Source organism: Passer domesticus, chromosome Z (genome assembly GCF_036417665.1).
Source record: "Passer domesticus isolate bPasDom1 chromosome Z, bPasDom1.hap1, whole genome shotgun sequence".
Taxonomy (NCBI): domain Eukaryota; kingdom Metazoa; phylum Chordata; class Aves; order Passeriformes; family Passeridae; genus Passer; species Passer domesticus.
The window spans coordinates 10,572,153-10,585,492 of record NC_087512.1 but is presented as its reverse complement, the minus strand read 5'-3'; the positions used below and the strand labels follow the sequence as shown (position 1 = coordinate 10,585,492).

The 13,340-nt window shown below is 39.6% G+C and overlaps 1 protein-coding gene across 3 annotated transcripts in view; it reads left to right on the top strand.

Moving 5' to 3' along the window:
• The window catches only part of MTMR12 (myotubularin related protein 12), a 33,270-nt gene that overhangs the window by 17,118 nt on the left and 2,812 nt on the right, over positions 1-13,340 (top strand). For all 3 annotated transcript variants that reach the window (XM_064403042.1, XM_064403040.1, XM_064403041.1), the window contains exons 9-15: positions 2,851-2,957; positions 5,069-5,193; positions 7,709-7,787; positions 9,371-9,441; positions 10,423-10,595; positions 11,285-11,452; positions 12,279-12,440. In XM_064403042.1, coding sequence (XP_064259112.1) covers positions 2,851-2,957; positions 5,069-5,193; positions 7,709-7,787; positions 9,371-9,441; positions 10,423-10,595; positions 11,285-11,452; positions 12,279-12,440 — 885 coding nt within the window. The remainder of the gene's footprint in view (positions 1-2,850; positions 2,958-5,068; positions 5,194-7,708; positions 7,788-9,370; positions 9,442-10,422; positions 10,596-11,284; positions 11,453-12,278; positions 12,441-13,340) is intronic.

Below are 13,340 nucleotides of genomic sequence, written 5' to 3'. Positions count from 1 at the left end.
GCTGCATATTGTTTTCAGAGTTTTTTTTAACAGTTTACATGTATACCTGGTCATCTACAGAAGGGAAACAGATGTTGGAAGGAGAAGTGCTTGATACATTTTGTATTTCATTGAACAGTGTAATGTGTAGCAAGACATATATATAACATATACATAACAGCAAAATATGTATTTGCTGTTCACAGCTCCCACTTGCTAATGTCTTGTAGCCTACACATATTACTAGCCTGTCTGTCCATCAGCCTGTTTTCCATGAGACTGTGCTGAGTGGCATCTGGCTGGGGCATGATACAGGCCTTGAAATGCTATTTGGATATTGAGGTGAAGATGATACATGTAAGGTGTAGCTGAACACCTCCAGTTACCTGGCTTGAGTTCTGGTAAGTGCTATGACTGTGATGATGCAGCGTTTTTACAAAGTCAGGTACCCCAACTGAAAAACTAGTTCTGCAAGTCCAACAGAAAATGAAGTTAAATATACTGGTTTGCAGCCTGTAGCAAGCTGGGTTTGGCTTCCTGCCTTGTAGTTCAAGAACCAGTAAGACGGAGAAGATGGAAACAAGGAGCAAAGTAATCTCGCTTGTGAGGTCTTACATTAGTGTAAGTGTGTCCATTAAATTTGCCAAGGAAAACCATGTTAATTTTATGCTCTTAAGTTAATTGGTTCATGGAGGAGATAGTACTGTACTGCCCTGCCTAAAAGTCAAAGTAGTGTGGTTGACTTTTTGTCGGAGAGTCAGAGACCTATTACACTGGCTCTTACACAGAAACAGAAGTGTTTGGGATTTTTTCGTTCCATCTTGCATTTACAGAACTGTAGAATAGTTTAGATCTTTAAACAGGATCTAGTCTAATCCCCCTCTGGAATGACCCAAAGCATCTTCTCCTAGATCAGGTTGTGCAGAGCCCTGTCCAACCTGGCCTTGAATGTTTCTGGGACTTCTACCACCTTCATGGGCATCCTGTTCCATCCAGTATTCCAGCACCCTCCTTGTAAAAACTTTATTCCATATATTTGTTCTAAATCTACCCTCTTAGTTTCAAACCATTACCCCTTGTCCCTTGACCTACTAAAAAGTCTTTCCCCATCTTTCTCTCATAGCCCCCTTTAAGCAATGAAATGCCACCAAAAAATCTCCCCAAAGCTTTCTCGAGGCTGAGCAACCCTAACTCTTCAGTGTATCCTCACAGGAGGGGTTCTCCAGCCCTGTGACCATTTTTGTGTCCCTCCTCTGGGCTCACTGCAGCAGGTCCCTGTCCCTCCTGTGCTGGAGCCCAGCTCTGGATGCAGTGCTCCAGGTGGGTGTCAGCAGAGCAGAGCAGAGGGGCAGAATCCCCTCCCTGCCCTGCTGCCCACGGGGCTCTGGATGCAGCCCAGGACACGTTTGGCTCTCTGGGCTGGCAGTGCCATGGCCGGGGCATGTGCAGCCTCTCAGCCACAGCTCCCCCAAGCCCTTCTGGGCAGGGCTGCTCTGGGGCTGCTCATGCCCAGCCTGGGCTGGCACCAGGGCTTGTCCCAGCCCAGGTGCAGCAGCAGCACTTGGCCTTGTTAAACCTCATGGTATTCCTGTGGACCTCTCCTTGAGCTTGTCTCAGTCCCACAGATGGCATCCTGTCAAACCACCTCAGCTTGGTGTTGTCTGGAAATTGCTGAGAGCATCTCACTGACTGTGTCATTGATAAAGGTATTAAATAGTCCTGGCCCTAGTACAGACCCCTGAGGGACACCACTCATCACTAATCTCCACCTGGACATTGGGAAGTTGACCACTACTCTCTGGGTGGGACCGTTCAACCAATTTCTCATCCCTGAACAGTCCATGCATCAAATCTCTCCAATTTTGAGAGAAGGATGATGCGTGTAACCATGTTAAAGGCCTTACAGATGTCCAAATAGATGACAACATCTGTAGCTGCCCACTGTTCCAAAGCCTTGTAGAACTCTTCTGATTATTTCCAAACTGTTTCTGTGAAGCTAGTGTCAAGATAGCTGGACCATATTGAATTGGTTTTGGAAGGCAATGGAAGGACAGTATAGTAATTTTTTCCACTCTTGATGATTGTGAGGTTTCTGTATTCTTCTGAGGTGCTCCTCTTGGTTACTGTGAATTGGTACCAGAGCTTCTACTTCCTGATTTCATTTGTGTAATATTCCTGATGAAAATTATTCTTACTCCCTCTTTCAATGCAAGTTTACAGATCATCTTGACAACTTCAAGGAGTAAGAAGTATGAATGAGGAAATTCTGTGTAAAGGGAAATAAGAAGCTTTGAGGACTGATTTGGCACAAGAAAAACCTGTGACTATGCAATCTGATTTAGCTGTGGAGTGTTTAATACTTTATTTCATATGCCTAGATTACTCTTTATGCACAGTTCACATGGAAAAATATCGTCGCATCTATTGTGAGTTATCTGAAGGCTGAACTATTAGAAAAATCTGATAATGGAGAAACTGATGAATAATATATATATGTTACTTACCAGTTCAGTCTTGCTGTGGCATATATTCTGACATAATTTGACCATAGACTTTTTGATCAATTTTTTTTTTTTACCTGTGAGGGAAGTTGAGAAAGTAACATTTTGGCATAATCTGTCATTTTGTATTTCCCTGTGCCTATGTAAATTCTAACTTAAAACTTGCAAGTGGTAACATAGTGTACTCAGGCATGTATTTTTGGTGCAAGTGTAGGAGTTTGCTTCTGTTGATGTTTGCTTCTATTAAATACACTAAAAATTCAATGAAGCAAAAGCAGAGAGAAAATTTGAAATCACTCAATCACTTGAGCAAATACATGGTATAGGACAATTTACTAGTTTTTCTCACCTGGTAAATGTCTTTCTGCAGATTTGGTGTTGGTCTTGCCATAACGGTGCTGCTCTTCTCAAAATGTCCTCATTTCCCAAAGAACAGGATGACAGCACTTCACAAATGCAAAAAGCCTTCTTGGATGGGTCAGTAATAGCTATTCTGTCCACAACACTTTGCTTGGTATGGACCTTGCTTCTCTTTTTCCATATATGCTATATCTTTTACGCTTTCACACATCAGGAAACAAGTTCTATATATGAAAGTAGTAGTGGAATGTTGCTGTAGTGGAATGTGTTTAAACCCTTGACCCAGTGGCATTGGTCACTTGTGCAGGGTTGGAGCTTCACCCAAGGCTTTTTTATGTGAAGCTGCATACACATCTGTTTCTGAGGAATATGTACTTACTATGGTGTGTTTTGTAGGTGAAGCAGCAGTAAAGCCTGTAGGGTTAATGGCTTAATTGCTTTGCAAATAAGAGAAATGTAGGCTCCATCTCTAAATATACATTTGAAAACTGAGTTTTTGAGAGTCTGCCACTTTCTGAGAGATAGGTTCATATTCTTAAGTAACTTGAGATAAGGTGTCCTTAAATGTCTGAGGCAGGCTGAGTGATTCACGACTGCAGCTTTCAGATGTGAAGGCAAACAGCACTTTTTCAGATGGGATAGTGAACTGAATTAGTTCAGCAGTTTGAAAAACGACAAGTTTAACTTAAGCGGAGGAGCACAGCTGTCTGACTGTCATGGCAAAGACTTTTTGTCCTTTAATTTTGGCACTTTTTTTAAACTGCTGTTTGTCCTAGACAGAACTTCTCTCTCAGCAGTCACCTATTAGATCAGACTCATATGTACAACCTGTACATTGAACATTGGCTCCTTGCTCCTCATAGATGGAGACCTGTTAATCACACAGAACCAACAGAAAACAGCTTGACTGGGCTCTTAAAACTGCTTTTGTTTATAAAATTAATTATACTTGCATAGGAAAGAGTTGTGGCCCTTCCTGCAGGTTCTGTAATATTTTTACCCTGAAATGGGAAAGATTATATGACTTAGAGCTGTCTTTAATGCTATTTCATGATGTGAAAGTAAATAAAACTAGCAGTAAACTGTAACAAGGTATCCTCTGCTATACTGATCCCTTCTCTGTGGCCATTTCAACTGGGGGCAGTATTGCTGGTTTTCTTTGCTGTGCAGTACTCGTGTTTAATCACTGGAGTCTGAAATATATCTACAAATTGGCCATCAGGGTGTGTTCAAGTGCCATTATAGTAATAGTCTGAACTCAGGCACAGAGCAGATGTTTACAATTAGCAGTCTATCTTTTAAAAAAAGCTGTTCAGAGCCTGATCTTGCAGTGTAAGTTCTTTGCTGTCATTTAGAAGAAGTACTGTATTTGGCCAGCAATTGCTCTCCCTCACTTCTCTGATCTGATGCATCTTCCAGTAGGTCTGGTAACCCATGTTTATGATGTGGACTCCTGTAGTTCTCACCTAAAGCAGGTTTCTGTGCTACAGCCTGCAGGAAGCAAAGCACTCTGCCCTGCCTGGAAAACTGCCCACAAGACCTCACTTTTGAAGTATGGGCTAGAGCAACTTTTCGCAGGTGTTGGTAATAAAGAGTCCAGTGTGACAGCAGAGGTAGTTACTACATTGATGTTCATCTGAGCTCTGGAACATGAATGAGTGGGAATGCTCATCTGGCCTAGTTTTTTTCCTCTCCTTTAAGAGAAAAAAATCTGTAGATATATAGGGAAGTACAAGATACATTGTCTTGTTTGAATCCAAATAATTTCCTTTACTTGTGTGTTTCATTAGAAGACCTAACAGCTAGGTATCAGAATCTGTTTGGCAAAAGTCAACTTCTGCTGGGAGTTTTGGGTGTTTCTATCTATCTCTTTTTTCAGGATACAGCTCTAGCAGCCTTCTAGTAAAGTGATTTTGGTGTGTCTAATGAAGAAAGTTCTAAAGAAACAGCAGTAAAAATCAAGTAGTGCTTCTAATATTCATAGCTGCATAAATAGGCACGAGTATAATTTTATTGGTGCCATAGTTAAAAGCATCAAATCTTGTTATAAGCCTGTGTATAAACAGTACTTAGAAATGCATGGAGGTCACTAGCTTTCCAGAGTGTCTATCTTCTGGTATTACAGCTCTCTGACAAATCATGCCTATTAACTTTGTCTTCGGATAATAGTTGATGCATTATTTGACTTGTGAAGCAGAAGGCTTTAATCTCTTGATGGTTTGATTTAGAATCTATAAGACAATTAGCAAACCTCCCTATGAGCTCCTGAAGATGGATGACTTGTCAAGCAGCCTTCCATCTCTGCAAGATATCCAGACTGCATACACAAGATTTAAACAGCTGTTTTTGATAGGTAAGTCAGACTTTAAAGCAAAGCATAACAATGATGTGCTGTGACTCCTGAGTGCAGTAATTTTCTTGATTGGTGTCTTGATTTTGAGGGTGGGTAAAAACAGATTTTAAAATATGTAACTGAAGACTATGCTTATGTCTAGGATGTGAATGAAGGTTTGTAGTTCTTTGACTTAACCACCTCTTGTTAAGCTGTCAAAGTATCTGAAAATTACTTTTCAAGGAGTGGAGTCTCAAGTGTTGGTTGGATTACACTAACTGGAATGAAGTTTGTGGGGAAGATTTTCAGTCTTCTGTGGCCAAACTTTTAGCCTTTGGGCTCTGTCTGGAGTAGAGGATGCTAATTAATTTTTGCCCGTGGTTTTGTTACACACTAGTCACTTCTCAAAACATATGCAGCTGCTTAAATTCTGTCCTTTAGAAAGCAATCATATGGGAGCCATGTAAAAGTTGATCTAGGCTTTCAGACTTCGCTTCTGAGACTTTCCAACTATTTTGCAGTCATGAAACACTTTGACCTCACCTCTTTAGACGAAAAAAGTTCCACTCCACTTCTAATATGAGGTATTTGAGTTTCACACTGAAGATTGTATCTAGAATGCACTCTAAAATCAACAGTGAATCTTAAGAGCTAAAAACAATTACCTTTTCATGTGATTTCTAGTAACTTACCCTGTGTAGGAAAAAAGCCTAAGCTTGAATTGAAGTCATTTAACCTCTGCCATGAAATACTGTGTATTTCAATGATGTAATTGTGTCATTGTCTTAGGTTCATGCAATCGGGAATGTGTTGAAACTGCCGTCTAGTAAGCATTTGTTATTGCAGTTTTTGAAATAAAGTTGGCTAGTACCTCACTGAGTATAGCACTGTGCAATTTCAGTCTGAGAAAAACATTCAGGTAATCTTTTGCAGAAGTACTTTACAGAAGTCTGAACACATTAACCATTACTTTAGTCCTCTACGTGCCTAGTTAATATGGTATAGGCAACTTGTCCTGGCTGTGGCACTGCCAGCCCAGAGAGCCAAACGTGTCCTGGGCTGCATCCAGAGCCCTGTGGGCAGCAGGGCAGGGAGGGGATTCTGCCCCTCTGCTCTGCTCTGCTGACACCCACCTGGAGCACTGCATCCAGAGCTGGGCTCCAGCACAGCAGGGACAGGGACCTGCTGCAGTGAGCCCAGAGGTGGCCACCAAGATGATCAAAGGGATGGAGCACCTTGGCTGTGAGGAAAGGCTGATGGAATTAGGATTTTTCAGCGTAGGGAAGAGAAGGCTCCAGGGAGACTTTAGGAAACCTTCCAGTGCCTAGAGGGGCTATGAGAGAACTAGAGAGGGACTTTAGATGAGACCATGAAATGACAGGACAGGGGAAAGTGGGCAGCTTTAGATCAGGTATTAGGAAAAAATGCTTTACTGTGAGAGTGGTGGGATTTGGTGAAAAGTATGTCTAATGGGACAGAGCTTTGAAGATGCATTCTAATACTTTTGTAGAGAACTAGTTTCTATTGCCAAGGTGAAAGAAATTGGGAGAGGAATTTAAATTGCGTAATGAACAGGATGAGGTACAAAGGCATGGAGGCAGCACAGCTTGAGGAATAAAACTCATCTATGCCTGTGCCTTTAAGGCATAGGTGCAAGATGCAGCAGAGACAGAAGTGTGTGAATGTGCTGGAATTGAACACTGGAAGTGTTTGGAGAGACTCTGGGAGGTGGGAAGTTACACAGAAACATGTGGAACTGAAGCTGTCGTGGAAAGGATGGGGGAGGAGGGAATTTCGTGTATCTGGTTTCTCACTAGTAGACTCTTGTAGGCCTTGTGCTTCAAGGTTTGTCTCATGCAGGAAATGTAATCTATTCTGGTTTTAATTGACTATTTCACATTGTGAAAGCTTTCCAATATTTGTTGTCTGGCTTTGATAGAAATAGAAGCAATGGACGCTTAGGTGGCATATGAAAAAACGTACAAAAGAAATCCTAGTGAAATTCATAGGCGTCCAATGGCTTAGTGGTATTGAACTTGGCCTCCCTGTTTATATATTTTAATGTCTTTTTTTAGTTGCAGCAAAAACTGTTTAAAACATTTTTCAGGCAGTCTTACATGCTATAAATTTTTATAACTGATGTCTAAAACCCATTGATGTCTGTGGCTCTGTTGGTAATGATTTTCAAAATCCAGCATCTTTAGGTTAAGCTTTATGTAGATCATCATCTCTGATTAAATATTTTTATTCCTTTTCCATTTTGTCAACAGACTTATTTACCTGGTTTGAGTGCCATGAACCTTCAACTTTTTCTAAAAGGCTGTGGTGCTATAAAACTCTGCTGGTGTTTGTAGGACTACTTCATTTCCTTATGTAGTTATAAGGTGTCAGCTTTAACAGTGATTGAGATTAGCTGACTCCTTAGTATTGGTTGTTTTGTACCTGTTCATAGCTGAAGGGTAATTCAATGGATGGCTCTTAATTATCATTGTGTTATGTGAACAAACCAATTTTTGTTTTTCTCTTCTTTTTGCAGATAACAGTACAGACTTCTGGGCAACTGATGTGAAATGGTTTTCATTACTGGAGAGCACAAACTGGCTAGAAATAATCAGGTTTGCTTTATCTTCAGCTTTCTGTGTTTCAGATTGTTGGTAATTGCATTTGTAGTGCGTTTTCTAGCTAGTTTCTTGAAACAGAATTTTTTACTGCCAGTAGGAAAAAAAAAAGTAAGGCAGGCTTATGGTCCCATTTATATACCTTTTTTCTGAAACTTGAGTCAGTGTTGTTAACAGTGCAGACTTGTGTTAAGCCTTCCACTTTAAAGGATATGAGAAGTAGCAAATCATTCAAATTACAATTCTTCCAGAGTGCCAGTTAAAAATACAGATCCAGTAATTTCCATCCTGCACTGTCACCTTCTTTCCAAACTCAAGAATCCTGTTTGTTTCTTGTGTGAAACTATTCTATGTCTCTGACTGGCCTTGCCATCCTTATTTGTACTTTCTGCTTCTGTAATGTCCTTTAGAATGAGATGAAGTGCAGTGTTCAAGATGTTAGTCCACTAAAGAGTTGTAAAAGGACATTTCTTCTCAGTTTTGTCCCCCTGCTGTGCTGATTGTTCCCTAAGTTCTCTTTTCTTCTCTCAGCAGTCCACAGTGAGTAAGTGTTGGAATGGCTTTGGCTAACTTAAGGCTTGTTGTAGTGGAATGTTGAGGAGTTTTGTTTTCAGTGTTACTTTGTGCTAGCTCTTTTGTCTGTCTGTTTATTCTGTAATCAGCTAATTGCCATGGGGTGCTTCTGCAGTGAGCTCCAGTCCCTTCTGGTCTTAATAACAATCAATAAATATTGATAGTTATTAGCTCATTAATTCAGAATTTAAATGTGTGTGTTTATTGAAAGGTTCTAGTGAAGACCATGTATGTGTTGAGAAATTCATAGACATAACAGAGATCACAGGTAGGTTAAAGTAAATGCCAGGCTGGGCTCCTATCTTTAGATTGTTTTGAGACTGGTCATTTCCATACTTGGATCCATTTGGTTCTTGGATCAGCCTGTTCTTGGCTCTTGTAGTTATTAGGAATGCCTTGTCACATGTTCTAAATGGTAGAACAAAGAAGAATCTGACAACTCCACACTTAAGAAACAAACTGTCAGCTTCGATTAGTGACCTAAGCTATTGCAAGAATCCTAATTTGTGTGCAGGCTTTGCTAAGAATAACTAACTTCATGAAAATTTAGATCTAGAAACCTACATCTGGTTTTATGTGATCTGTAATTCCACTCACTCTTCCTTGTGTAATAATGTCTAAAATTACTTTTGTCTGAGTGTTTACAAGAGCTGATTGTTCATCCTTCCCTCTCTCTCTTGAAATCAGATTTTGGAAGAAATCTAGAATGTAGTACGTTAGAACATAAATGTGGTGATGTTGACTTTTTCAGGATAAAGAGCTGGTTCTTAGCAATGTGTGTGATGGCTGCTGTTGATCCAGAATAAAGTATTGTATCATAGCAACTGAAGATGCATGGTTAATGGCCAAATAAAATGTTCTTGAAGCTAAGCAGTTCTTAGTTTACACAAGCTGAGCATGGGTTTTCTGTTTTAAAGAACTAGTGAGGTTTCAAGTATAGCATTCTAACCATGTCTAGGGGAAACTAATATAACAAACTTCACTCCACTTTTCCTGTACCAAAACAGGAGAGTCTTGAAGAAAGCCATAGAGGTTGCTGAGTGCCTGGAAATACAGCATACAAATGTTCTCCTCATAGGTAAGAATTTAATGAGAGAGTCTTATTATTGATTTGTTTAAATTCATTCTGAAGTAGCATAAGCTGTAAGTTTATAATTATGATAGAGACTTGCTAAAATTTATATAGAACTCAAGTAAAGACACCTGAATCTCCCTCACTTCTGGAAATGCTTCCTGTAGTTAAAGAAAACATATTAAGCACAGTTCCAGTGTATGAATGGAAAAGGTGCTGATAAATTGGCAGAAAAGTCTTGCTTCAAGAAGAGGTAACATACCTATTTCCCAGTTTATTTTATTTAAGGTCTCCTAGGCCCTTTGCTGTACTTTAAGGGGCTAGGGGAACCATCTCTATACAAAGAAGCAGTAATATGAAAATTTTGAAAAATAACCTTTATATTTTCTAGACACGTTGGATATTCTGCAGACTCTTTATTAAGAATACATGGAATAATGTGCTTATTATAAACGTGTTGAGCAGTTTATTTTCCTAGACTGAGTAATCACATGTAAAACCAAACCTAAAGTTAACCATTAAGTGACTCCTGGATTGGTAATTGAGTTGTTTTTCACACATATTGCCATTCGAGAAGCCTGGCACAGGCAAGAGGTGTTTTCTGGAGGTACCTTTTGGAAAGGACTCTATGTTGCATGAGGAGGCAGTTTCACACCTTGTGACCAGAGCTGTGAAGGATAGGAGGGGTGAGAACAAATGGCTGGGCTGAGGGGCAGTGTGTGCTTGTGGGAGACTGAAGGGCACTACTTACCATAGTAAGGGTTGGGGCTTGGAGGTTTTATTGTTGAAGTACTTTCCTAGGCTAAGCTTGTAAGTAGCCTTAAATTTGGAATCATGGATTAACTTCTCTCTGACTTGCAAAAATGTCTGTGCTACTCTGATCCTGAAATACAGTTTTGTTTATGTGAACATGGCAATGCTTTGCTTTCTTACATAATGTTTGAGGAATGGCTCAGTGTAAAATGTGGTTTCTGTTCCCTTTTGTAGAGGAGAGTGCTACTGATCTGTGCTGTGTAATCTCGAGTCTGGTTCAAGTGATGATGGATTCTTACAGCAGAACAAAGTCAGGGTTTCAGAGCCTTATTCAGAAGGAGTGGGTGATTGGAGGACATGGCTTTTTGGATCGCTGTAACCACTTACACAAAAGTGAGAAAGAGGAGGTATGGTTTTTTTAATTGTTTTGCTTACTTACTTATTTATAACCTTACTCAGATGAGGAGGGAATTACCTGTTAGTCCAGAAGTTCCAGTTACTCTGAGGATCTTGTGTTCTGTTTTATGGGTTGATGTTTGTACAGTGTCACTGTTTTTGCTGTTTAGAGGTCAGCAATGGCTTTATTATTAAAGAAAGCAAATGTAAAATTTCCCAGTCTTGGAGTCTTCTGAAAGTCATATATCCTGTGCCCCTGAAAACCATGTTAAGTGGCAGTAGCATCCACAGAAATAACTCAAGTTAATTGCCTGTTCCTGTCACATCTGGAGATCAACTTTTTACTGTCTTGCTTTTGGACTAGATCAGATTGCTATTCAAATGGAAGTAGTAGGTGTAAACTGACTAATTCTGATCAAGAGTTGCTATAAACTAGTTTGCCACCTTTAAAAGGTTTCGTAGTGGCAACTTTCAAATTCAGAGTAGAAAATGCTCAACTATTCTGTCAATAATTGGCCAAGGATAGCTGAGATAATACTACTTCAAATTTCAGCCAAATGTACATGTTAAGTTCTGTACTTAATGAGGCTTCTTGCCTTAAGATTTGTATTGGAGACGCTTGATACTACAAAATAAATAGTTTGCATGGTGGAACAATTTTAACTGGTTTTGAAACTAATGAAATTTTTTGTTTACTTAGGCTCCTGTTTTTCTGCTCCTGCTAAATTGTGTTTGGCAGCTGGTACAACAGTATCCTCCAGCATTTGAGTTCACAGAAACTTACTTAACTGTCTTGTCAGACAGCCTCTATGTGCCTATTTTTAGCACTTTCTTCTTCAACTCTCAACATCAGAGAGACACTAGTAAGGTAAGGGTTTGGTATTTTGTGGATGCAGTGTTTTGGAGAATGAGTTTGACCAACAAACAAGGAACAGTCAAAAAAAGCTTAATTCCCAACATCACCTTTTTCCTTACTCATGGAACTGCCTTGAAGGGTGAACAAGTGCAATTTTGGCTATAGGAAGGCAAGTTCAGGACTTAGGAGTTTATGATGACAGAAGGAATACATTACCTATTATATGTAGCTGCAGTTTCATGTTTAATACCCTTCAGTGAAATTGGAGCTCCTTAACCTACAAGGATATCCAGCTGTCTGGAAGAAAAAGTTATCTATGAAATTCTTGTATAGTATATAGAATATGTAGTGTATTCCAAAATCAACATCTCCTGAATGTTGATTTATATTGGTTCATGCTCTTCTCTAGCCTAAGAAGCTGGGAGCAATGGGAGTATCCTCTGCAAGGCTGCACAGAGACTAAAGAAAAAAGTGAATTAATGTCTTTCATACAAATATATTGTTGATCACAAAATCTAGACCACTGCACTGCATGAATGCAATTCCAGCTTTTGGTGTTTGGAATCCTAATGTGCCCTCTGTGTTTGAGGAATCCAGACAAGTCTGTCTTTTGCCCAAGTTCCAAAATATCTTTTTTTTTTCCTGAGAATATTTTACTTTATTTTCATCTGTGAAAGTCTGATTGCACTGTTGTTGTTCAGTATTGAACACTTAGAAAGCAAGAGTGTTATTGCAACTCTGTGTCTTTTTTTTCTAAAAAGCCAGTTTTTTTATTTCACCTTGACTTGGTCAGAATTCCCTTCTAGCAGTATTAAATGTGACCTGTTTGTTTTGGCAGAGTGGGGAAAGCCTCAAGACACAAAGTGGTCCTTTCAGATTCCTTACTGTGTGGGACTGGTCTGTGCAGTTTGATCCCAAGGCCCTGGCTTTCCTGAACAACCCTCTTTATGCAGAGAAACCAAAACCAGATAGAAGTCAACGGAAGACTGCACGGTTCAAAGTAAGATATGTGCTGCTAAACTGTTTTTTTTAATTCTAGAAATATTTTGCACATCTCTTATTTCAAATGTCCTCACAGTGAAAGTATTGGTGCAGACTTTTTTTAATTGACAAAATACATGTATACCTCAGGCCCACCTGGATCTTAAGAACCCAGTTTGCATGTACCACAGTAAATAACTCTTTTATAGTACATAGCTGTGAAGTTAGGGATTATTTTTCTTCATACTTGTGTGCAAGTCTGTTGGTAAGTCATGAGATTTAATATTCAGGTGAGCTGCAATGATGTGTTTGAAGGGAGTTCATTTAGTTGTTCCATGGAGTACCTGACTGAAATACATAGGTTTGTAATTGCCTCCCTAATTTTGTCTGAGTGTAACTGGAGTGTGTGTGTGCACTTGGAGTGGGAGGGGGACCAACAACAGCAAAAAGACTGTCTGGAGTATGGAGGATTATGGATGGACCCCCTCATTACTGGCACATAGCACAAACTCAGGGAAAAGTTTTTGGAGTAGCCTTTTTCAATTGCAGTTCATTGGTTAAATTTTGTCTTGTATAAAGCATTCTCATGTGAGACACTGCCAGTATCATCTACATCATTTATCTGAGATGCACTGAGGGACCACTGAATAAAAACCTATAAATAAAGTGCTCTCTGATTTCTAACTAGCTTAACCTAAAGATGGACACTGGCAATACTTAAATGTAAGCAAAGGGTTTGGCTTTTTCAAAGACAATTGTTTTATCAGTGTCACGTTTGGTTAGCAGGGAAGGAAGCTGGCAACACTCAGTATGCCCTGTAAAGTACTTGATGTATTGAAAAGTAACAATTTAAACACAGCCACTGCTTTTCTATATAGGTCAAGTGACTATTGCTTGCAGGAGATTCCTGAATACAACT